The sequence below is a fragment of the Miscanthus floridulus genome, chromosome 4 (assembly GCF_019320115.1).
Source record: "Miscanthus floridulus cultivar M001 chromosome 4, ASM1932011v1, whole genome shotgun sequence".
Lineage (NCBI taxonomy): Eukaryota > Viridiplantae > Streptophyta > Magnoliopsida > Poales > Poaceae > Miscanthus > Miscanthus floridulus.
This window is the reverse complement of record NC_089583.1, coordinates 78,786,635-78,812,994: the sequence shown is the minus strand read 5'-3', so window position 1 is coordinate 78,812,994 and position 26,360 is coordinate 78,786,635. Positions and strand designations below refer to the sequence as shown.

At 47.6% G+C, this 26,360-nt stretch overlaps 1 protein-coding gene across 1 annotated transcript in view; it reads left to right on the top strand.

The window, feature by feature from the left end:
• Nucleotides 1-25,348, top strand: part of LOC136551797 (uncharacterized) — a 46,289-nt gene extending 20,941 nt beyond the window's left edge. The window contains exons 2-5 of the mRNA XM_066543339.1: nucleotides 23,951-24,008; nucleotides 24,113-24,196; nucleotides 24,302-24,443; nucleotides 24,609-25,348. Coding sequence (XP_066399436.1) covers nucleotides 23,951-24,008; nucleotides 24,113-24,196; nucleotides 24,302-24,443; nucleotides 24,609-25,022 — 698 coding nt within the window. The 3' untranslated portion in view covers nucleotides 25,023-25,348. The remainder of the gene's footprint in view (nucleotides 1-23,950; nucleotides 24,009-24,112; nucleotides 24,197-24,301; nucleotides 24,444-24,608) is intronic.
• Nucleotides 25,349-26,360: the final 1,012 nt, after the last annotated feature.

Sequence of the window (26,360 nt, the reverse complement as noted above, 5' to 3'; positions counted from 1 at the left end):
GGCACTGTCGCCCTAGCCAAAACAGGTAAGTTGAGGTGAAATTTGGTTGGTTGTTTTGACTAGGTGAGAGGATATAAATCTAAGAATTTAAGCATCTGGTTCAACAGTTGACCAACTATCCTAAAATCCCTCTTAATAGTACGGCTTTCCCTAAACTCAATTTCAAAACATAAAAGAATTAAAACCTCCTTTGAGCTAGGTCTAGCCACCTTTTGTAATTAGGACACCTGCAACCTATACATCATCCTCATTTTTCGATTCCCTACTTGTCATCTCGATAAATCTCATTAGTCCTCTAATTTGGTGGTCATCAATGCCAAAACCCACAATAGGACTTGATTGCACTTACAATCTCCCCCCTTTTTGGTGATTGATGACAACCCAATTAGAGCTTACAAAAGATATGAAATCTAAACTAAGATTTTTGAACTATGGGTGTAGGAGCCTCCCCCTAAATATGTGAATAGAGATTTTAATTCTCAATTTGGCATGAAAGGCCACAATTCACATTTTAAGTGTGATGAGAACCTCCCCCTACATCCATGCCTGCTGTTGGGTGCTAAACAAGGTGTCACAGGAATAAATATGATGCATATGACATGTTATATCACTTCAAGCACACAAGACCCTGGCTGATACAACACAGGGCGGCACTATCGGCCTCAGAGGGTGGTACTGCCATCCTGACTATATCGGTCAGGTAGCAATCAGGTTCCATAGCAGATCATATGAATATAAAACAATCTAAACTCAGAATATGACAAGCTAAAACAGTAACCATGAATACATGTCCATATCCAAAGCAAAATTAAGTCATAAGGTAGCTTAATTCAAAGGATAGAGTTTTTGAGCGACTCGTCAAACTCACAACCACTACAAACTACTCTCATAGGATCAGGACAAAGCCGCAGCGGCAGAGAACTCATTGGTATGTGCGGTCGAAATATATTGACCCCCTCTAATTTTCTCCCCTTTGCATCAGTACCAAAAAAGGGAAGAAAAGAAGAAAAGTTCATCTGTCCACTGCCGGAGTCGACCGCGGGCACGTCCTGCGATTGTGGGTGTGTGAAGTGAAGCGGTGCTGAACGTCGCGGAGATGACCCAGCTACAGTAGAAGGACCTGGCTGATCCGTCGATGACACGGGTCTCCTAGAATATTTGCGAAACAAGGCTGCTTGAACCTATGGATCGGCTCTATGGAGTGAATCTCTGCACCAAGGTCCTGCTGCCTTTGGGGGCTACTCAAAATGCTGCCCCTATGGGTACTCATAGTACTAACTAAACGGCTCATATGAGTGCCCATACTGCTGATCATCTGGCTGGTCATAATGGTGCTTATGTGGCTGATCCTGCTCCTCGTCAGAGGAAGAAAGGCGAGGCAAGTTAGGAAACTGAGGTGGTAACTGCACTGGTGGAAGGGGTGGTAGCCCTGCCATTTCCCTAGCATGCCTCATTGCTTCCCTGTTTTCCATTCTATCCTCATAAGCAGTCTATGAAGCATATGCACAATGAGCAAAGATTGCCTTCATCCATGCACTCATCTTTCCCCACTTTGACTTCTTCTTTTGTTCCCTAGCCCTGGACGGCTCAGGAATATCTCTATGTGCAGCTCTAGAAGAGTGAAAGCCTGCTACCCCACTATCTCCATGTCCTCCAAAATAAGTGCACTGAGTAGCTGACCCAAGTTCCCCCTAAGCCACCATGGGTCTTTTTGATGTTGTAAATAGTGTGCTCACAATCCTTAGGGAACCACATGCCAGTCACTCTCTCAATCACAAACATGAGGTAAGGAGCATAGGACAAAGATCTCCTCCCATCATCCATGGCATATGCTAGCTCAACCCAAATAAACCTTGGAACATTAAACTTTTCACTACTGGGAAACCTAGACAATACTTTAGTGATGTAGCCATTCAAATCTGTTGCATTATCTTTGGGGTTAAGAGTGATCCTAAAAAGATTGTTCATGATGTAATAGAAGCTCATGAGCTTGGTCCTTGACCAATCAGGAACTACAAGATTTTGATTCTCCCACATGAAGCTTACTCCCATTGGCTCAAGACAACGTTCATTATGAATCCTCTCATATCCCCTGTGGATGTGTCCAAAACCAAGAATACGATAGAAGGTGACAAAATCAATGCGATAATGTCACCCATCAGTCATCCAATGAAGCTCATCCACTTCCCTATTCCAATAGTAAGTGGCATGGAACTGTGCAAGAATCTCCCTGTTCCAATCATGCCTAAAACTTATGATATCTATCATCTCAAAGCGGTCACAGGTCTTGATGGCTACAACAAACCCATGATCATCCCTGCTCTCCAAGTCACCAAAATCAATGTACTGCATCTTGCTAATCTTGCCCTTTGGCTTAGATAGGATGGCTGTGGCATAAAAATCAGATTGGAAAGCATTCCAAAATCTATAATCAATGCCACTGGACCTGTTAGAGGAGTAAGGATCAATCTCTCTAGCTTCACCTGTCTTCTACTAGCTCATGGAATAATCAAGAACTGTATGATTGTCACTGTTTTGGGGAGGATTGAGGTTGAACCCATTAGTGTTTTCTCTCATGTAGCTGCTATCAAACTCTAAAATGTGCAGAGGAGAATCAGGCCACACATGAATGGTCATTCCCATCCTCTGAATTCTTTCTTCTTCAGCAAGGTCTTCATCAAGATTTCTGTCACTAGGAATATAGCTTGCCTGTCCCCTGCCTCTCTTGACCTTTTGCTTAGTTGACATCACCTTCCTTTTTCCTCGGTCCATCTATGCAATTAAATGAGACTTGATAAGAAACTGTATAAGATAATGAGTTAGAAACAGTTGCAAGCAGGTTTTAACAAGAAAAAGAATTTTGAAAATGACATGAGAAGCTTTGCTGGATTTGGAATCAGCATGGTAGGATGGCACTGCCACCCCCTGAGTCCGGCACTGCCTCCCTCAGTTGCTTCACTAGTTCATTTTCAACTTTCTCGTTCTGGTTAAATTCTACTTCCAACAATGTCTATCCATCATCACAATTTCATGATCAGAGTCTAAAAATAGATATATGAAACCCTAGCCATGGATTTGAAGCTAGGAGCTTCTTGTAGGGGGCCAGCGACGAGGAGACTTGGCCAGCTGTAGGGGCGGCACTGCCGGGGTGGAAGACCGCAAGGAACAGTGACGGTGTGTGCTTGAGAGAGAAAGAGAGAGAAGCATGGGCATCAGCGTCAGCTGGGAGAGAAGGAAAGAGTTGGGTCGGGGGCCAGAGAATGGAATAGATAGAAGAAAACGGGCTTCACAACCCAGTCAAAATTGTTAGAAAACGGCCTAGTTTTCAGAGGGCGGCACTGCCGGCCATTATGGGTGGCCCTGCCGCCCTGCCAATTTTGCAGGGATTACGCTGAAACTTTATGACCTCCTTTACCTCAGATATGGATATATATTATCTAAATATCATGACCAGTAAGCAATCAACAATACAGACAATGGTCATGACACTTAGTTGGCCTTTTGAAATGGTTTTGAAACACAATATAATATCCTTTTAAATCATTTTCCTATGTCGCTAGGTTGTCAAACCGAGGTGTGCCATATTTCAAACCACGTTACAAAAATCAAGTATACTTAGCTCACTACGTAAAGCACAAAACCTTGACTCATCGAGAGGCTTAGTGAAGATATCGGCTAGTTGTTTTTTGATGCTCACTTGACGAATTTCAATATCTCCTTTGGTTTCGTGGTCTCTCAGGAAGTGATGTCGGATGTCTATATGTTTGGTTCTTGAGTGGCTTACGGGATTGTTTGCAAGCTTTATGGCACTTTCATTGTCACACAAGAGTGGGATTTTGGTGAATTGACATCTGAAATCATGAAGGATTTGCCTCATCCAAAGTAGTTGAGCACAACATGCACCGGCTGCAACATACTTGGCCTCGGTGGTGGAAAGGGCTACACAATTTTGCTTCTTTGAACTCCAAGACACTAGAGACCGTCCCAGGAATTGACATGTCCCCGAAGTGCTTTTTCTATCTACCTTGCAATCGGCATAGTCAGAATCCGAATAGCCAAGTAGATTGAACTTGGAGCCCTTGGGATACCACAAGCCAAGGTTAGGAGTGTGTACTAAATATCTCAAGATTCTTTTAACAGCCACTAAATGATACTCTTTCGGGTTGGCTTGAAATGTAGCACACATGCACACACTAAGCATTATGTTCGGCCTAGATGCACATAAGTAAAGTAGAGAGCCAATCATGGAGCGATATACCTTGATGTCCATGGCTTTCCCTTCTTCATTTAGATCAAGATGTCTATTGGTTGTCATAGGAGTTTTGATAGGCTTGGCATTCACCATGTCGAACTTTTTTAGCATATCATAGGTGTACTTGTTTTGGCTAATGAACGTCCCTTCCTTCATTTGCTTGATTTGAAATCCAAGGAAGAACTTCAGCTCACCCATCATGGACATCTCAAATCTCTTAGTCATGATCCTACTAAACTCCTCACAATACACATGGTTAGTACTACCAAATATTATATCATCGACATATATTTGGCACACAAATATATCATTTCCAACTTTGTGAGTAAAGAGTGTAGGGTCAGCTTTGCCTATTTCAAAGCCTTGTTTGAGCAAGAATTCCTTAAGGCATTCATACCATGCTCTTGGTGCTTGCTTAAGCCCATAGAGCACCTTTTAGAGTTTATAGACATGGTTGGGGAACTTGGGATCTTCAAACCCTGGTGGCTGCTCCACATACACCAACTCTTGTATTGGGCCATTGAGGAATGCACTCTTAACATCCATTTGGTACAGCTTGAAGTCATGATGGGTAGCAAAGGCTAGAAGCATTCGAATTGCTTTAAGTCTTGCCACCGATGCATATGTTTCTTCAAAGTCTAAGCCCTCTACTTAAGTGAAGCCTTAGGCCACAAATCTTGCTTTGTTCCTTGTCACCACGCCATTTTCATCTTGCTTGTTGTGGAAGACCCACTTGGTACCAATGATATTGGTATTGGGCCTTTCCACCAAGTTCCACACTTGATTTCTCTCGAAGTTGTTGAGCTCTTCTTGCATGGCCATGACCCAATCTGGATCTCCAAGTGCTTGTTCTACCTTGAGAGGTTCCAAAGAGGAAACAAATGAGTAACATTGACAAAAATTTGCTAAATGTGAATGAGTTGTTACCCCCTTTTGAATGCTCCCAAGGATGTTGTCAATGGGGTGATCCCGTTGTATAGTTTGACATAGCCTTGGATGCTCAACACCTCCTTGTTCTTCTTCTAGACTTAGCTTCTTCTTGTTCAAAGACAGGCTCCAAGTTTAGCCCATGAAGTGGTGGAGTAGGAGTTGAAGGAGCTGCTGCTGAGGTGGATGGGGCGGCACTACCGCCCTGCTAATTTTTAGCAGGTGAGTGCTGCCCTTGTCGATGGAGTACGTCAATGGAAATTTATGCAGCAACAGCCTGGGGATCCTCATCATCAGTGGCTCGATCTTCTTGTGGCCTAATGTCTCCTACAGCCATTTGTTTGATTGCCTCATATGGTGGATCCTCCTTTTCTACAACACTTGAATCAACTTGCTCCACTTGAGAGCCATTAGATTCATCAAATGTCACATCTACCGTGACTTTAACTCTACTCATGGTTTTGTTGAAGACATGATAGGCATGCTCATTTAATCCATAACCAAGAAGAATGCCTTTATCAACTTTAGGTGCGAATTTAGAGGTTTTGGGTCTTTTGTTAAGTATAAAACACTTGCACCCAAACACTCTAAAGTATGACACCTTTGGTTTGTTACCGGTTAGAAGCTTATATGAAGTCTTCTTGAGTTTCTTGTGTAAGTAGAGGCGGTTGATGGCATGGCAAGCAGTGTTGACGGCGTCACTCCAAAAGAGGCCCGACATCTTGTACTCATCTAGCATTGTCCTTGTCATATCAAGAAGTGTATGGTTCTTCCTCTCTACTACACCATTTTGTTGAGGGGTGTAAGGAGTTGAAAACTCATGCTTGATGCCCTCATCGTCAAGAAACTCTTCAACTAGAGTGTTCTTGAATTTAGTCCCATTGTCACTTCTCATCTTCTTAATAGGAAGACCAAACTCCCTTTGTGCCCTTCTCACAAATATCTTGACTTTCTCTTGCACCTGGGACTTATCATAAACAAAGAACACCCAAGTGAAACAGGAATAATCATCAATAATAACTAGACCATATTTGTTACCCCTGATGCTCAGGTAGGTGACCGGTCCAAAGAGATCCATGTGAATCAACTCCAACGGTTGTGTGGTGGTCATGATGCTCTTTGGTGGGTGAGGTACACCTACTTGCTTTCTGGCTCGGCAAGCACTACAAATTCTGTCTTTCTCAAATTGAATATTGGTTAGTCCAAGGATGTGGTTGTCTTTTAGGAGTTTGGCCAAGTTTCTCATCCCAACATGAGCTAGTCGGCGATGCCATAGCCAACTCATGCTAGATTTTGCCACTAAACAGGTCTCAAGCTTAGCTTTACTTTTGCTGAAATCAACTAGGTAAAACTTGTTCTTGAGGCGACCCATAAAGATAATAGAGGAATCCTCCCTCTTAGAGACTTCCACACCCTTATCCGTGAAGAGACAATTGTAGCCCATCTCACACAATTGAGAGACGGACAACAGATTGTACTTCAAGGAATCAACATGTAAGACATTTGAAATTGAATGATCAAGTGTAATAGCTACTTTACCAAGTCCAATCACACCCCTTTTTGAATTGTCACCAAATATGATATTCTCATCTGAGTTTGTAGTTGGGGAGTATGATAAGAACATACTCCTTTGTCCGGTCATATGATTTGTATAGCCGCTGTCAAGTACCCAACTTGACCCACCGGAGGAGTATGCCTGCAACACAAGTTTAGTTCCTAGTTTGAGGTCCCCAAATATTCTTGGGGCCTTACACGTTAGTCACAAGAACTTTAGGAACCCAAATGAAAGCATTAAGATAAACATTTTTAACCATTCCAACAAACTTGGCAAACATTCCCCCCTTGCTGTTGTGCTATAAAACAAAGTTAGAATTCAAACATTATTGAGGTGTTTTTGCCTTTGGTTGACAAGCATATCTATTTGGAGTGACCCAGATAGATTTCTTTGGTTTCTAGACAACCTACTCAGGATGAGACACCTTCTTCTTGGGCTTGACATGAGCAAAGGAGGAGGAGGTGGTCTTCCCTTTTCTGTGGGGGGCATCACTGCTGCCCTTCACAGCGGCACTGTCGTCCATAGGCTGCGGTGCTGCTCTGGGCTGGCCTTGTGCCACCATCTGTGTAGACCTATCTATACCTTCCTACCCTTTGCTCATGAACTGCATACACTCATATCTATTGATTACCTTTCTCCCATTGGTTTTACCTCCATGAGTGTGCCCAAGCCCATCCTTGATGTGTGGATTTCTTCCATCTTTGTATTGCGGCCTCTTTGGTTGTTCAACTTTGCCACCAGCAGATTTCTTACCTTCCATGTACCTTTTGCCTAACATAGCATTGAGCCTAGCAATCTCCTTTTTCATAACCTCCATGTTTGCAAGGTTAGTGGAATAAATATTTAAGTCAAGATTATAGCATTTTCCACACCCTTGGCTAGTGGAGGGAATAGAAATGTCATTTGTGTTAGAGGACAGTGGGGTGCTCTCCCATAGAAGATTATATTGCTCCTTAAGTTTGTTGTGCTTTTCAACTAAGACACAATACTTGTCATTGAGTGCAATATTTGCCTTCTTTGTGAGAGCATGTTCTCTTTGTTCTTCGGTCGAGGCCTTGTTCAAAGAGTTCACCTCACTCCTCTCTAACTCAAGAGCTTCCTTGTAGCCAATATACATCTTTTTGGTTTCCTCAAGATTTTCATCTCTATCGGCTAGCTCGGCTTTGATACTTTCTAATTCCTCCATTAGATTTGTGATGAAGAGCTTGGTCTTAGGATCCAAATTTTTAGTCAATTTAGCATATTTCTCAACATCACTAGTTTCATCATCACTAGAATCACTAAGTTCACTACTAGAGATGTCACTAGGAGGTGGAGGAGATTTGGCTCTTTGTTTTACCTTCTCACCCTTAGCCATAAGACAAATGTGAGTGGAGTGGTGGTCATCATCATCGGACATGTTGTTGAAGAGCCTTGGTGTAGAGGATGGCTTTTGAATGGCCACGGTTGCAACCTTCACATCCTCATCATTTGACTCCTTAGTTGAGTCCCATTCATGTCCAATGCGTGCCTCTCCCATTTGCTTATATCACTTTTTGTGTTCATGCTTGCCTTCATTGTTGTCCCTCTTGTATTTGTTGTCTTTCTTCTCATAGGGACACTTAGCAATGAAATGCTCGGTGCTGCCACAATTATAGCAAGTCCTCTTCTTCTTGTTTGGAAACCTTCTTTGCACTATTTTATACCCATTCCTTTTTAGCCCCTTGTGATAGTTCTTCATGAACAAAGCCATGTCATCAATCTTCATGTAATTAGCCCCATCATCTTCATCTTCACTTGAGGATGAACTTGGATCATCATTTTGTGGAGTTGACTTGATTTCCTTGGGCTGACTTGTTGATGCTTGCTTGCTGCCCTTTGCCTTGTTGGAGGTGCCTGGATTGCTTGATTTATTGTCCTTGAGAGCTACTTCCTTGATTTTTATGCCTTCTAGCTTGGCTTGCAACTCACCAAGTCTTCTCCTCTCATTGGCTTCTTCTCTTTGCATGTCAAATGTCAACAATCTTCCAAGCACATCATTTAGTGTGAAGTGCTCAAACTTCTTCTTATCTCTAATCAAGGTAACTATGGTCTTATTTCTTGGTGAGTAGGCTTCCAACATAACCTTCACCACTTTGTGATCATCAAGCTCATCACATCCATAGCCTCTAATCTTGCCCACCAAGGTCATCAATCTATCAAACATCTCTTGTGGCCCCTCTCCATCAACAATCACGAACCTATTGAGCTTAGCCATCAACAAATCAATCTTTACTTTCCTCACTTTATCAACACCTTCATGTGCTAGATGCAAAGTGTCCCAAATCTGCTTTGCAACATTGACATTCATCACTCGGTTGTACACATTTCCATCCAAGGCACTAAGAAGAATGCTAGTGGCTTGGCCATTGAGATGGACAATAGCTAACTTCTCATTTGTTGGCTCTTTGGGATCTTCCGATGGCTGCAATCCATTCACCACAATCTCCCAAAGACCGGGGTGAAGACCTACAAGATAGGCACTCATCAAGTGCTTCCACTTGGCAAAGTTTGTCCCATCAAAATGAGGCAACTTGCCTGCAGGTACATTGATAAAGGATATTTTGTTATGGTTAGACAAATAAGAATAATTAAAGGATACGGTGGCTTATTTGTTCTTGTTGTTGTTGCTGCCCTTGTCATTGCTATCCTTCTTCTTGTCCTTGCTCTTCACCTTCTTGCTATCTTTTGAAGCATGGTATGACACATCATCATCTCCATCATCCGAGCTACTAGAGAGCTCACTAGATGATGCATCATACTCATTCTTCTCTTGCTCTTGAGCTCTTGCTGCCCTTCTCTTGACTCTTGCCTCTCTTGTGATTCTTCTAGCTTCTTTTCTCTTCTTGTCCTTGAGCCGTTGCTCTTCCTTCTTCTTTTCTCTAGCTTCTCTTGTTGCAATCTTGGCGGCTTTTCTTTCTTTTCTTGCCTTTCTTCTTTTGGCATCAGTGGTCTTGGCTTCTTTGATGGTGGCATCACTTGCTGTCGACATGGACATTCCCTGCTACTGCTGACATCCTCGATGTGCACACCACTTGCGTTTGCATCATGAATGGTCCTCGAACCTCCTCCTTCTTCCATACTTCACGCGGTGAAGCATATACGAAGCAACACCTCGCTTCGATACCACTTGTAGGATCTACAGGAAGATAAAGGAGGCCTAGAGGGGGGTGAATAGGCCTATAAAAATTCAACTCAAAACTCTGTCAGAATAGAGGGCGGCACTGCTGGACTGCAGGGCGGCATTGCCACTCTTCAAAAATAAATCTAACACAACTGAGATTTTACAGAGATGAACCTGACCCCATTAGCTGCTTAATCCTACAATAGAAAGATAAGATCCAGTTCGAAGATTGAATACCACAGAAACTCCACACAAGAGTGGATTGAGCAACCAAACCCTAACACCAGCTACCAAAGAGCTAAACCAGCAAGTAAACAAGATGAAGCATGCAAGACACAAGATTTATCCCATGGTTTAGCTCACCACAAAGGTTTGCCTAAGTCCATATTATTGAGGAAGCCACAAAAGGCTTGGGCTTGCCACAAAGGCTTGCCTTGCCCTCGTTCTCAAATCAAGAGGATGAACTCTTGAAGTGAGAGGTGATTTCTTAGCTCTGAGAATGAGGTTACAAACCTTCCAAGGCTGCCACATGAGTTGGCAAGCCCAAGGGCGACGCCTAGCCGGCTAGGAGAAAGCTCTAAGAGTAACAAACTCTAGAACCACCAGCCAAACATAAACCAAATGCTCTTAGACTTTGGGAATCAGTGGATCTGCTCTCCAATCGAGTTTTCCTACCTTTTCTCTTAAGTTTTGATGGTTGGAATCAAGGATTTGCTTGAGAGATGAAGGAGCAACAATAGAGGAGAGAGGGTGAGCTTTGGTTCTATTCTGTTTCGAGCAGAATGACTAAGTAAAGTGGATGACCGTTGTGGGCTGGGCCTAAAGGGTATAAATACCCCTTGGGTCCAATGGTCAGTTAAGGGCGGCACTACCGCTCTTAATAGGCCGGCACTGCCGCCCTAGCCAAAATAGGTAAGGTGAGGTAAAATTTGGCTAGCTGTTTTGACTGGGTGAGAGGATGTAAATCTAAGAATTTGAGCATCTGGTTCAATAGTTGACCAACTATCCTAAAATCTCTCTTAATAGTATGGCTTTCCCTAAACTCAATTTCAAAACATAAAAGAATTTAAACCTCCTTTAAGCTAGGTCTAGCCACCTTTTGTAATTAGGACACCTACAACCTGTACATCATCCTCATTTTTTGATTCCCTGTTGTTATCTTGATAAATCTCATTAGTCCTCTAATTTGGTGGTCATCAATGCCAAAACCCACAATAGGACTTGATTGCACTTACACAAAGGCCGCTGGGGATCATCTGTGTTTCCCCCCTGGCTTTTGTTCGGCGTGAGGCGGCCTTGGTTCTTCACGAGCCAGCCTTTGAACCTTGGTCTCTCGATCTAGGATGGGCAGTTTGAGCCCTCGAGCCCCGCGGGGTTCAGTAGGGGTCGGCCGTGTTTCTTGCATCACCCTGTCCTCGATTTCTGCTAGCAGAGGGGCTGAGCTAACGACACTTGCCTCAATGGCTCGATTGTCGTGCTCGGTGAGCTCGCTAATAGGCATGTTCGAGTGGAATCTGGGTCCATCATCCGCTGATGAGGTCGATAGACCCCTCATGTGGTATTCCACTACTTCTTAATGCGCCTCTCGTCAAATGCCTGAGCCATTCAATAGGCTTAGATGGCCCATTGGCCTCTCCTCGATGGAGATTCTATGGGCTTGGCTCGAGGTTAGAATTGAACGAGAAAGGTCGAGATGTCCTAGTCCGCTTCTGAATGGGGTCGGGCAAGGCCGCTGGACTCATCTCGGTTTTTCTCCCCTAGCTCTATTTGACACGAGGTGGCCTCGAGCCCTTCATGGGTTGGCCTTTGAACCTCGGTCGGTCGCCTCTCATATCGAATGAGACGACTACCGCTTCGTGATGCGACGAAAAGCGTTGCGATGCAATAATTGCATATGCAATGCTTGGATGTATGAGATGAATGTATGAATGATTTGAATGAACGAATGTATGAATGGAAATGGATGAATGAATGATCATATATAAAGAAAAAGTAGGGGTTGGTAATGTTACCTCGATGGCACGAGCGACAGGTTCTAGGAGTTATTACCGGATGTGTCCGTGTGGGGTTCGGGTCTGACATTCGTGATGGGGCCGGTGTAACCTACAGGAGCCTCTGATTCTTCTGTATCTATCGCTCAGTAGCGGCCTAAACTGTTCGATCGATTTGGGTGACCTGACAGCCTCTCCTTGATGGAGATTCTGTAGGTAGGCCCCTCCATGCCCTTCCTGAGAAGGTGGAGGTTAAGGTTTGGAGTGCGAAGACAAAGACTCTGATCGTGCGGGTGGGCAAAAACGCCGTAGCCGCTAGGGCATAGGGTCCTAGCGGTCCGACCAGGTTTCCTGAAAGTTTTGTGCCCGCACACCTTACCTCCAGTTTTTAAACGTGAGGGGTTAGGCAAAGAGAATGTCTAGCAAATAGATACTCCCACCAACCCCTGAGCGATGTCTGACCCCCTGCCATTGCTAGGGTCAGATACTCGGTATCAAAATTAATAAGTAAAGTAAGTAAGTAAGGGTGCCTGTCTCTCGGCGGTGGTTTTGAGCCATTTGATCGACCTGGGCATTGGTTTTACCTCGATGGTAAGAGTGATGGGTTTAGGAAGCCTTCACCGGATATGAGCCAGATCCTGTTTGCATCCTACCCGTTCCTCGGCCGTGGCCAAGCCGTCCGATCGACTTGTGTTACCTGTTGAGACAAGTTTTTCCTATAGAAATAGAGAATGAGGACATCATATGCAAGAATTTAGTTAGGTAGATAGGGCAATCAGAGAAAACTTGTGACAAATGGACAAGCTCTTGAATTTCGGTGTAGCAAACAGTCTCTTAGCTCTTCTCCCCTTTTTGCACAAAGAGTTAGTGCATTCCGACCCTTTTTGTTTGTTAAGGTCATAAGAGCTCGGAGTGCGGGTGAGCCAATTCTGATTACGCTAGTGTGCCAAGACACCATAGCCGCTGAGGCATATGTATCCCATAGTCCAACCAGTTATACTTAGAGCTTGTTCCCATAAACCTAGCTCCTAGGTCCTAACATAAGGGGGAGGGGGAAGAGCACAGAAAATGTTTGCCGGATAGAAATGCTCATATCAGCCCCTAAGTGAGGTCTGACCCCTTGCCGTTGCTGGGGTAGGATGTCACTGAAAAATCAGGTAGTTGGATAACAAAACTGATGAGAGAAAATGTGTGTTTATTAAGGGTAAAAGCGTTGTAGCTGCTTGATGTTCCAGGCATTGGTGAAGACCTTGCCGTCGATGGTCTTTAGCCTATAGGCGCCTAGTTGGAGCACCTCCGCGATGACGTACGGTCCCTCCTATGGAGGGGAGAGCTTGTGGCGATCCTTGTTGTTCTAGACGAGGCGAAGAACCAGGTCTTCGACGTTGAAGGCCCGACCCCACACTCGATGACTATGGTATCGTCTAAATGCCTACTGGTACTTGGCCGAGCAGGGGAGGGCGATGTCGCGCACTTCGTACAGTTGGTCCATGGCGTCCTCGAGGGATGCCTCAGCTCCTTGTTCGTCGTATGCCCTAACCCTTGGTGCTCCATAGTCGAGGTCGGTTGGGAGGATGGCTTCATAATCGTAGACCCTGAAGAATGGTGTGTAGCTGGTGGCCTGGCTGGGGGTCGTCCTTAGACTCTAGAGCATTGAGGGAAGCTCGGTGACCCATCTGCACCAAAGTTGTTCAACCGATTGAAGATCCTAGGTTTGAGGCCCTATAGGACTATGCCGTTTGCGCGTTCCACTTGCCCGTTCATTCGGGGGTGTGCTATGGAGGCCCAGTCGACGCGGATGTGATGTTCATCACAAAATTGGAGGAACTTCTTCCCAGTGAACTGTGTGCCATTGTCCGTGATTATGGAGTTTGGGACTCCAAAGCGATGGACGATGTCGAGGAAGAACAGCATGGCCTGCTCAGATTTGATCGCGGAGATTGGCCAAGCCTCTATCTATTTTGTAAACTTGTCTATGGTGATAAGCAAGTGGGTGTAGCCCCCGAGCGCTTTTTTGAGAGGTTCAACCAGATCGAGCCCCTAGACCATGAATGGCCACGTGATAGGGATCGTCTGGAGTGCTTGGGCTGGTAGGTGAATCCATCGAGTGTAGTACTGACACCCTTTGTAGGTGCGCACGATCTGCTCGGCATTGGCTATAGCGGTGGGCCAATAGAAGCCCAGTCGAAATGTGTTTTTGACCAAGGTTCTAGGTGCGGCAAGGTGACCGCAAACCCCACCATGGATATCGCTCAACAAATGCTTCCCCTGTTCGATGGGGATGCAGTGTTGCAGGATCCCGGTGTGGCTTCGCTTGTAGAGTTCGCCCTCCATAAGAACAAAGGACTTGGTGCGACATGCGAGCCATCGAGCCTCTGTCTTGTCCATTGGTAGCATGTCATGGAGGAGGTAGTCAAGGTAGAGCATCCTCCAGTTGACTAGAGGGTCAGGCTCTATCGCTGGGTCCTCTTTGAGCTCCATGACTTCGGGGCCAGATGGAGCCATCGATTGGTCAGCCCCCAGCCTAGATTGGATGGACCATCATCGCCTTGTTTCGACCCCTCATAATGAACTGAGGGCTTGTGCTGGTCACTAGTGAAGACGCCCATTGGCATCAGCTCTTGGCCGGATGCTGCTTGCGCAAGCGCGTCGGCTGCCTCATTGAGGCGCCTCGAGATGTGATTGAGCTCGAGGCCGTCGAACTTGTTCTCCAACCGTCAGACTTCTCGGCAGTATGCGGCCATCTTGGCATCATGGCAGGTTGACTCCTTCATGACTTGGTCGATGACCAATTGAGAATCTCCTCGAACATCGAGGCATCGGATGCCTAATTTGATGGCAATGCATAGGCCATTGATGAGCGCCTCATATTCAGCCACATTGTTGGATGAGGGGAAATGGAGATGGACAATGTACCTCATTCATACCCTGAGGGGCAACACGAAGACCAGCTTTGCATCGGCGGCCTTCTTCATTAGCGAACCGTCATAGTACATCATCCATCATTCTTGATCAACAATCGCTGGTGGCATTTGGACCTCGGTCCATTCTATGACAAAATCAGCCAACACTTGGGACTTGATGGCCATCTAGGAGGCATACATAATGTCCTGACCCATTAGCTCGAGTGCCCATTTTGTGGTTCTTCCAGTGGCATCCTGGTTTTGGATGACCTCACCGAGGGGGAAGGACGTCACGACCGTCACTAGATGTGACTCGAAGTAGTGACGTAGCTTCCTCTTAGTGATGAGGACAGCGTACAGAAGCTTCTAGATTTGGGGGAAGCGGGTCTTTGAGTCGGATAGGACCTCGCTGATGAAGTACACAGGGCGCTGTATTTTGAGGGCGTGCCCCTCTTCTTCTCGCTCCACCACCAGGGCGGCGCTGACCACTTGCATGGTGGCCACAATGTAGAGCAGAAGGGGTTCTCCATTGGCAGGAAGAACTAGGATCGAGGCCTTCGTCAGAAGTAGCTTGACCATGTCAAGTGCCTCCTAGGCCTCGGATGTCCATTCGAAGTGGTCGGCCTTCTTCAGAAGTCGATAAAGGGGGAGACCTCGTTCACCAAGGCATGAGATGAAGCAGTTGAGCATGGTGAGGCAACCTATAACTCGCTGCACCCCCTTTATATTCTAAATTAGGCCCATCCTTGTGATGGCTAAGATCTTTTCCGAGTTTGCTTCAATGCCACGCTCGGAGACAATGAAACCAAGCAGCATGCCCCTCGGGACCCTGAAAACGCACTTCTCGGGATTGAATTTGATGCTGTTTGCTCGGAGTTTTGCAAAGGTCTGCTCAAGATCGACTATGAGGTGGTCAACCCATTTGGATTTGACCACGATGTCATCAACGTAGGCCTCAACAGTACGCCCGATGAGGTTCCCGAAACACTTGAGCATACAACACTGGTATGTAGCCTATCAACAAAAGATGCTCGGCAGTCCTCCGAGGGGTATCCCACGAAGGTAGATTGATCAGTGGAGGTGCGCATGATAGGAACCAAATGGTGACACAAGACGCAGAGACAACAATTTAGACAGGTTTGGGCCATCTGATCGACGTAATACCCTACGTCCTGTGTCTTTGGTGTATTGCATTGAGATGTAGTAGCTGTCGACTAGGGGACCCCTGCCTCTCCTTATATACTCTGGAGGGATAGGGTTACAAGGAAAGTATCTCATTTGGTACTATATAATATCTTACGGTGCACGTCGACTAGTGCCATGCATGCCTTGATCTTATGGGCTGGGCCACCTCTGATGGCGTGACCCATGTCTTGTCTTGTGGATACCAGGGGTCATATCCTCCATAGCTAGTCCCTGAGCATCTTGTATCTGTTGTGCAATGCCGTCTTGAGCTTGTCTGAGCAGGTGCGAACAAAGCCGAGTAGCCAAACTCATGGTTCGATCACCGTGATGAGTTGCCAAGCAGTTGTGAACCGTCGCCGAGCAGCTATGAACCGTCACCAAGCAGTGTATTCCAAGTATGGCTTTCCATAAGGATGTAAGGAGCTCAAGTTCAAAATCTAAAAATTCTTTGACTTAGGAGAAGTGTAGCCACTTAGACTCCATCAATAAGGAGGGTAAATCAAGAAATAAGCACTACATTCACCGCTAGGTGAAGTGTAGCCACTTAGTCCCCGAGCCTGCTGGAAGATGAGAATGAATCTTGTAGCATGGTGAAAGAAAAGAAGTCTGAAAGCTTGCCGACGTCATCTGACATGCGCGTATCAAGACCCTAGACATGCTGCCCAAGATCAGCACCCTGATTCGAACAACATGGAGCAGCTTGATAGCACACCGATGAGACATAGCAAGATTTGACCCCACGCATAGCTGGTGATGTCCGAGCACCGAGGAGACCCTAAACATAGCTGGCGATGTCTTAGCACCGAGGAGTCTCGGCATCGCTGGCGATGTCTAAGCACTGAGGAGTCCTTGGTTCAGCTGGTGATGTCTGAGCACTGAGGAGTCCCCGACATCACTGGCGATGTCCGAGCACCGAGGAGTCCTCGGGGTAGCTGGCGATGAAGCACGAGCGATGAACAGTCCGGTCAACTGGTCGGTGGCGAAGTGAGCATTGAGTAGAAGCGACCGGCGAACAGTCCAATCAACTGGTCGGCGACGAAGTCCATGGACCTAGCGGGCCGACTAGTTGATTAGTGGAGAAGTCCGAGCACCAGGTGGTCCAATGGCCTAGACGATGATCCTACAATACAAATATGTAGAACGGATAGTACATGATGTAAAAATATATGAACTCCGGAGAAGAAATAGCGTATGTAGCTCGGCGATCAGTTGGTGTGAACACTTAGTGTTATTCTAAAGATTTATTTATATTTAATATAAACCGCGCGACCAGTTAGTGTATAGCTGAGTCTCCAGCCCTAGCTAACGCGTTAACCATAACACGGAGTGTGGAACCCATGTGCGTGTAGGAAGAACAAAGCGTCGCTAAGGAGCCATGGCCGATCACCCATAACGCAGAGGGCAGACGCTTGTGCACGTGTAGGGAGGAGCCAGAGACAGGGCCTTCTTTGGGGACATCCGAGCGTCAACATGACTGTTCGGGGGTTCAGAAAATCATTTGGAGAGCAAACATAGAGAAAACAGCTCGGAGAAACATTATGACGATATACGGAGATTGGAGAATATTTAGGAAAATATTAAAGCGTGACTTAGCTTTAGACAGAATGTCTAGTCAGCGACGTATGACGTTATATGGTCGGCAATGCAGGCAACTCGCTTGATGGCTGGAACGAAGTTGATCTCGTGTTGGAGTAGGACGGACGTAGTCGGAGCTTGGCGATGTCAATCCACGTATGAAGACGTGCGCCATGGTTGTCGAAGGATGTCGACGCGATCAGTTGAGTTGCCGCGAAGGATGTTGATCTTGAGTTACGCCATCTGGTTTGCTAGGGATCAGTGTGCGCGAGCCCCACGGTGGACGCTAACTATTGACAAAAGATGCTTGACAGTCCTCCGAGGGGTTTCCCACGAAGGTAGATTGATCGATGGAGGTGCGCATGATAGGAACCGGATGGTGACACAAGGTGCAGAGATAACGATTTAGATAGGTTCGGGCCGTCTGATCGACATAATACCCTACATCCTGTGTCTTTCGTGTATTGCATTGAGATGTAGTAGCTATCGACTAGGGGACCCCTGCCTCTCCTTATATACTCTAGAGGGGTAGAGTTATAAAGAAAGTATCCTTGGTACTATATAATATCTTGTGGTGCACGTCGACCAGTGTCGTGCATGCCTTGATCTTGTGGGCTAGGCCACCTCTGATGGCGTGGCGCATGTCTTGTCTTGTGGATACCGGGGGTCATATCCCCCACATAGCCCTAGCGTTCTTCAAACCGAACGGCATTGTGATGTAGCAGAACGATCTGAAGGGGGTGATGAAAGATGTCGCGAGCTAGTCGGACTCCCTCATCACGATTTGATGGTACCCGGAGTACGCATCAAGGAAGTAGAGGGTTTCACACCCTGAGGTAGAGTCGACTATTTGGTCTATGCGTAGCAAAGGAAACGGATCCTTTTGAGCACACCTTATTGAGACCCGTGTAGTCAACACACATCCTCCATTTCCCACTTTTCTTTTGTACAAGAACGGGATTGGATAACCACTCTAAGTGGTATAATTCCTTGATGAATCCGGCCACCAAAAGCTTTGCTACCTCCTTGCCGTTGGTCCTACTTTCCCCTCGTTGAAGCGACGTGGGCGTTGTTTAACTGGCTTGGAGCCTAGGCGGATCTTCAAGGCGTGCTCGGCGACTTCCCTTGGAATGCCTAGCATGTCTAAGGGTTTCCACGCAAAGATGTCTCTGTTGGCATGGAGGAAGCCGACGAGCGCGCTTTCCTATTCGGAGGGAAGCATGGTACCAATGTGCACCATTTTTCCCTGGGTGCTTTCAGGGGTCTATGAGGACCTCCTTAGAGCCTTCTGCTGGCTTGAAGGACCCGATCGACCTTTTGGGGTCGAGCGCTTCTTCGGTGACCTCTTTTCTGATGTTCGCGAGCTCTCCAGAGGCGATGATTGCCACGACATGATCGTAGCACTTGACCTCACACTCATAGGCGCGTTGGAAGGATGTGCCGATGGTGATGACCCCACCGGGGCCTGGCATCTTTAGCTTGAGGTAGGTGTAGTTGGGGATGGCCATGAACTTCACGTAAAATGGTCGTCCTAGGATGGCATGGTAAGTTCTGTGGAATCCAACCACTTGAAAGGTGAGGGTCTCTGTCTTATAGTTGGACAGACCCCCAAAGGTGATGGGCAGATCGATTTGCCCAAGCAGCATGGCCTGCTTTCTAGGCACGATGCCATGGAAAGCTGCTCCGGTTGGTCAGATGCGCGCTCGGTCAACGCCCATAGCGTCGAGCATCTCAGCGTACATGATGTTGAGGCCACTGCCTCTATCCATCAGTACTTTGGTGAGCCACTTCATGCCGACAATTGGGTCGACCACGAGTGGGTATCTCCCTGGCTGTGGGATGTTCTCTGGGTGGTCGGTCCAATCAAAGGTTATAGCAGACTTCGACCATCGGAGGAAGGCAGGCGTGGCCAGTTTGGTCGCATAGACCTCGCGACATGTGATCTTCTGGTGGCACTTGGAGTCATAGGCCTCCGATCCTCCAAAGATCATGAGGCAGCCATCTAGTGTTGGAAAGCCATCGTCCTTCCCCTCGGCGTCATCCGTGGTACGGTCAGGGTCCTTCCCATGCTCCCCTTTATTGGGGCCTCTGGACAAGAACCGCTTTATAAGGGCACAGTCCTTGTACAAATGCTTGACGGGGAAGGCATGGTTTGGGCATGGCCCCTCGAGTAGTATTTTGAAGTGGTTTGGAGTGCCCTTTGTGGGCTTCCGACCACCCCTGCGGTTAGCGGCAGCCACGAGAGAGCCCTCGCGCCATTGCTTGTTGTTCTTCTTTTTGGCGGAATGGTTAGAGGTGCCTTCACCAGCGACCTCATCCCACCTTGCCTTGCCATTGAGGCGATCGAAGATTGCTTCAACTGCTTCTTCGCTCGAGGCGTGGTTGGTGGCGATGTTAAGGAGTTCCTTGGTGGTTCGCGGACCCTTGCGTCCTAGCTTGTGAACCAGAGACTCACAAGTGGTCCTAGATAGGAAAGCCCCTATAACGTCAGCATCGGCGATGTTAGGCAGCTCATTGCACTACCGGGAGAATCGTTAGATGTACCGATGGAGGGTTTCTCTGACCTTCTGTCGGCAGTTCTTGAGGTCCCATGGGTTCTTAGGGCACTTGTATGTGCCCTAGAAGTTTCCCACGAAGGTCTCCTTCAGGTCCGCCCAACCTTGGATTCTGTTGGACGGTAGGTGTTCCAACCATGTTTGTGCCAAACCAGCCAAGAACAATGGAAAGTTGCAGATAATGAAATCATCATTATCCGCACCATCGGCTTGGTAGGCAAGCCGATAATCCTCGAGCCATAGTCTGGGGTTCATTTCCCTAGAGTACTTGGGGATGTGGGTTGGTGGTCCGTACCTTGGTGGGAAGGCAGTGTTGAGGATGTATTGACTGAAGGCCTGAGGCCCCAACAGGCCAGGGCCCAGGCTTTGGTCCTCACCGCTGTCGTAGCATCTGCCACGGTGAGGGTGATAGCCGTGGCTAGCTCCCTCTCAGATCATCATGGGTACACCTGCGAGCATCGAGGGTGTTGTGTGCGTCACGGTTGCGGCCGAGACGTCGATGCACCGGGACCGTGGTGCGCTGCCCACCGCTTTGTGGCACCTGGTGGACTGACGCATCCCTGCCAGGATGCTCTGAGAGCGTGTGCTGGCTAGCGTTGAGCTTGCGTCGCCGAGACAACAAGCTCTCGGCCTGCTGCGCCGCTGCACGCTCGAGCAACGTGTGAATCTCATGGTGGGCCTGATGATCCTCGAGCGTCGTGGCCTCTGGAAGGCCATGGAGCAAGGCCGTCGTGGCGGCGATATTTTGGCTTGCCCAGATGAAATGTGGGAGGGCTTCATCGTCGGTGATGATCCTTCGGTTCACGTCACGTGCCATGGCGTGTGCGCGCCCGTCGTCTCCGTGGCGCTCGATTTACCGATCGAGCTCCGCGCATTCCTGTTCGAGCTGAAGCCACGCTTCCTTGATCTCTCGGTGTCAGGCTTTTAGCTACTCCACCTGCATGCGAGGTGGCGCCGCTGTCTCCCCCTCGGCCTCATCGTCGAGGTTGTTCGCCGAGGTAGCCTCCTCCTCACGGATGCTTTCGACGTGTCCCTCGGGGGTACCCATCATGAAGCATTCACGAGAGGAGTGATGGCTTCCCGTGCTGGAGTTAAAGCCAGAGGGCGACTCTGGCTCCTCTGTGAGGAGGTCATGGAGAGATTCCACGACGTGTTCGATCACCCCCACAAATTCGTCGTTCGTGGGAGGTGGAATGATGCGTTGTGCCACAAGGTGGCTAACGGTCCCCACGACGTTGCGAAGACCGAACGAAAGCACTGTCGGGGCGCTTCGTATGGGGTGTTCCTGAGAGAGGGGTTCCCCTCCGACGAGCCATGCCATTTCATTGGCGTAAGAGAAGGTGAGGCGGTACGGGTCCTCCCTAGAGGGCGAGGGTCCTAGGGAGACGCCGAGCTGGCGCTCAAGCCTCCCATAGTCGAGGCCGATGGAGGGGAGAGGTTGGATGGCGGCGTGGGCCAATGCCAACTCTCCTCCCACCGTGATGATGAAGTCCAGGTCCCCGAAGCCCACGTGTGCGCCAGGGACCCAGCTGATACCGTGGCTAGCCATTCGTGGCCTAATGTTAATGTTGGAACGCGCAAAGGTCCCCTACCTGGCGTGCCAACTGTCGGTGTTTCGAGTAAACACCAACGAGTAAATTTATGTTATTGCGTGTCTGACCCGAATGGTATGCTAAAAAGACACAAGGTTTATATTGGTTCAGGCAGAATGTCCCTACGTCTAGTTCATGGCTGCTGCTCATGTTATTAGCACTGAAAATTTCGTAGTAGGGGTTACAAACGGACGAGAGAGGGACGGATCCCAAGTCTCTGATGGAAAGGTCGAATGGATGCCAAGAGCTTGGTTGCTGCTCAGCTATGTGTGATGTGATGCGTGATGTGTTTTTTGATCCCCTTAGTGGGGTGCCCTTTCCTTTTATAGGCCAAGGGGGAGCAGGGATTACAGATAGGAGAAAGAAGAAAAATCAGGGGCAAAGGAGGTCCTTCAAAGATGCCGGGTCTTCCTTTTCCTCTATACGAGCCCCGCTGACATGGCAGATAGTGCCAGGGATAGCTCCACGCTGGGTGCATGTCCGCTGATCCTGATAGGGCCGCGTCGGGCGTCTGTCCGCTGATGATGCCATGTCCTAGCATTGTCAGCAAGTTGTCACGTCCCATCCCGCCCTGGCGGGCGGTGCAGTGGACCAGGGTGCTAATCCGCGGCCCTTCGGGGAGCAGACGACGCAGTGACCGCACGTCTATTACTGTAGGTGATGCGAGTTTCCTTCAGGATCGTAGTGGTTGTCGTGAGCTTCCGTCAGGATCCACGCCCGAGGGCGAATGACGGCGCCCACAACACTATAAGACAAATGTCAATGTCTACAACACTGTTCGGGCTCTGACATGCCTGGAAGGTCTCAAAGCACCCTTCTTGTCATATCCTGATAGTATTTTCCTGCAGACGTGCAGGATATGGTCCTCGATATTGCGGTTGATTCGAGTGCCCTGCCTTATCGACATGCGTAGTTATGAAGGAGCAGCGCGCAGACGTCGGGCGAGGTGGAGCTAGTCTTCGGACGTCGGGCGAGATGGAGCCAGCCCCTAGCCAGCCCTCGGACGTCGAGCGAGACGGAGTCTGCCCTCAGACGTTGGAGAGGCGGAGCCAACCCTCGGGGGTCGGGCAAGACGGAGTCTGCCCTTAGACGTCGGACGAGGCGGAGGCAGCCCTTCGGGAGTCAGCCTGAGGCGGAGTCAACCCTCGGGGGTCGGGCGAGATGAGGCCTGCGGCCACAGCGCCCACCGAGGCGGAGCCAACCCTCGAGGGTTAGACGAGGCAGGGCCCATGGCCTCGGCGGACGGACGAGAAGTGACCCGGCAAGCGGTGTAGTCGCGCGGATGAATCAATGTTGACGGTCATTAGCTCCTCCTCTTCGGGTACCCTAATATTAGTCCCCGATAAAAACATAGTTCATCCAACCCTTTTAAACTTGCAACTGTTTAAAGTCTGAAGTACGAACTGAATATAAAGTGGCAATAGTGCCTTTTGCAATTAAACACAGAGTAATCAATCTGCCAAGTTGGCTACTGGATAGAATATAATCAATTTTAGGCGCCCAATGGACAATAAAAAAGTATGACGACATTCTGAATTAATACATGATTAACTGGACCTGAATTTCCAAACTCCATTCCAATTTCACCTAAAAGTGTTACCTCGAAAAGGAAATTCTGCTGATCGAAAAGCATTGTAGTGACCATATCGCGATCTTTTCTTTACAAGGATATATGCTTAATCATTGTTGTTCTCTTAGTTTATGCATAGCTTTACTTTGCATCTTTTCTTCAGTACGGTTAGCAACTGGAAGCCATGATTACTGTAGATAATTTATGTATTGCTATACTTGCAATCTTTTCAATCCTACTAGTTCTTTGGAGCTTTTGCTTATTTGTTCCTACTCATCAGTCAGTCGTACTCCTACCTGCTAGGCTTCTACCAACAACAACAACAACAACAAAGGCTTTAAGTCCCAAACAAGTTGGGGTAGACTAGAGTTGAAACCCAGCCTTTTTGTTCACACACCTAATTGCCTGTTCAGCTGGCACCCCTTACTTCCATGAACAAAAACAGATACAGTCAGCTCCTATCCTCAGGTTTCAGCACTGTGAACAATAAGTTCAAATGTTATATATATATTATTCTTTTAGAAGAATAAAATGCTTACTATTGTTCCTTGTTGGAATAATGAAATGCTTAATTTCCTATCAAATATTCCAATGTAAAGCCGTCTAATCTGAAAACCTTTAATGAAGGTATTCAGCCTTCTCCTAGAATGGCCAGTTGCTTTCAGCTGACTGTAAGGAATTCATTGATTTGACCTTGCAACAGATCCCTGCTACGCTGCCTTCCATGACCAAGAGTGGGGAGTTCCAGTACATGACGACAAGTATGCTCTAAACCTGATCAGATCAGCTAATCTTTTTTTTTTCCTCCTGAGATGTATGATCAGCAATGGATTGAAAAGTTACAATTTTTAGTCCTAAACTGCAGGAAACTGTTCGAAATGCTGACTGTGTCTGGTGCACTGGCTGAGATGGCATGGCCTGCGATTCTCAGCAAGAGGGACACCTTCAGGTAATTAAAGCACTCATCACACACAGCACTAAAGATTTGAACTGCATGCTCACCAAAACATCTCAGATGTCCTAATTCAAACTCACAAGCAATTACACTCCACAGGGAAGTGTTCATGAACTTTGACCCTCAGTTGGTAGCAAAGCTGAACGAGAAGAAGTTCTTGGCGCCATGCAGCCCTGCTAGCTCCCTGCTGTCGCAACACAGGCTGCGCGTAATCATTGAAAACGCACGTGAGTTGCTGAAGGTAAGGTGATCATGCATGCCATTCTATCCTATCCATCTGCCCCGCACCTAAATTTTGGTGAGCCGAAACATTATTAGCAACAATTAATATCTGTTCATTCATCCGTAACACTTAATGATCGACCTCTTATTTTTTTCCTGCAACTACGTACGCTGCTGCTCACAGGTCATCGACGAGTTCGGATCGTTCGACAGCTACTGCTGGAGCTTCATGAGCAACAAGCCAATGGTTGGCGGATACCGCCACACGCGGGAGGTGCCGCTGCGGACAGCCAAGGCCGACGCCATCAGCCAGGACCTGATGCGGCGGGGGTTCCTCGGCGTCGGGCCGACGGTGGTGTACGCCTTCATGCAGGCGGTCGGCATGGCCAACGACCACCTCGTTACCTGCTACCGCTTCGAGGAGTGCTGCGATATTGTTGAATCTTCCGCGGCGTCTGATGACTACGACGGTGACAATGGCAAGAAGCCGGCGGCGGCGGCGAGCGACCAGGAGGTGAGCATGCTGTGTGGGCTGGTGCAGTGCGTCGCCTTGGAGCCATCGAGAGCCGCCACCGCCACTGTGATCAGCATCTCATAGCAGGAAACTGCAGTTACCTGCATGCTGGTGACTCTAACGAAATGAGTAGGGAGTAGGAGAGTTGATCTGTGTGCTGCTGCTGCATGCATGTGTAGATATCGGACGTTTGAGGTGTACACATGCGCGGTTGTTGGTTTCAGGTTGGATAAACGCGTTTGCTTGAGTTGAGTGGGTGGAAAAGATGATGAGTCTATAGGTAGGACAAGAGGTTTAATTTCGAGGATGTGTTCTGTTCACGCATCACGCATTACGTGTTAAACTAAAGGCAGATCTTGTAAAGTTGCAAAGATTGTTCTCTAACTGATATGTGTAAAACCAGAAAAGTTTCCTCAGATTTTGCTGGATTTTGGACGCGTGACAAGGTGTTGGAAAGAAGAGAGACTAGTGTATGTTATTAAACGACGTGAAGGGGTGTTTGGATTCAGCTACTAAAATTTAGGAGGTGTGTCGGGAGGATGTTGCATGGGGTGTTCGGATATTAATAAAAAAATAAATTATATAATCCGTCAGTATTCCACGAGACGATTTTTTAAGCCTAATTAATCCGCCATTAGCACATGTTTACTGTAGCAAAATATTATCAAATCATGAACTAATTAGGCTTAAAAGATTCATTTCGCAAATTAGTCGCAAACTATGCAATTAGTTTCGTAATTAGTCTATATTTAATACTCCATGTGTCCAAATATTTGATAGGACAGCGACTAAAATTTAGGAGGGGCAACCAAACACCCCCTAAAGCTAAGTCGTTGCGGTGTCATTCTCATCGCTTTAGATGACAAAGGGAAATCATGGAAATTGAAAACGGGCATCAGGAGCAGGGTTATGGCGCATTCTTCAACTCGAGTTGCACCAATCGGTTACGAAAGCAATGATGCTATATATCTTAGAGATCTTTTACAATGGTTGAAAAAGTACCGTGGTACCTTCAGTTCTATTTTCTAAGTAATTAATTGAGAAATATATTATAGATGGTATTTTAGTGATTGAGGTTGTGGGCTGAGTGTGGCCTGGCAGGCCCAACCAAAAAAAAAAAATCCTCTTCTTCCCCTCCCGCACCCGCTCGGCCACTCCACCCTCTCGCTCTCGGCCGCGACGGACGGGTGACTCCGCGGCGCGACTGCTGCTCCACGGCCACGGCGACCCCATCCCCGTCGGTGTTCCTCACGCGGCCCACCTTCCACTAGAAGACGCACGATAGTGATGCATCTCGTGCTCATTGTCATCAGGGTGCGACGGAGGAAGAAGCCGCCGGAGCACCTAGGCCGCGTTCTCGGCGAGCGCGTTGGGTTTTCTCTCGCGCTCGAGCAGAGCGCCGACGCCGCGTACCAGTTCCCC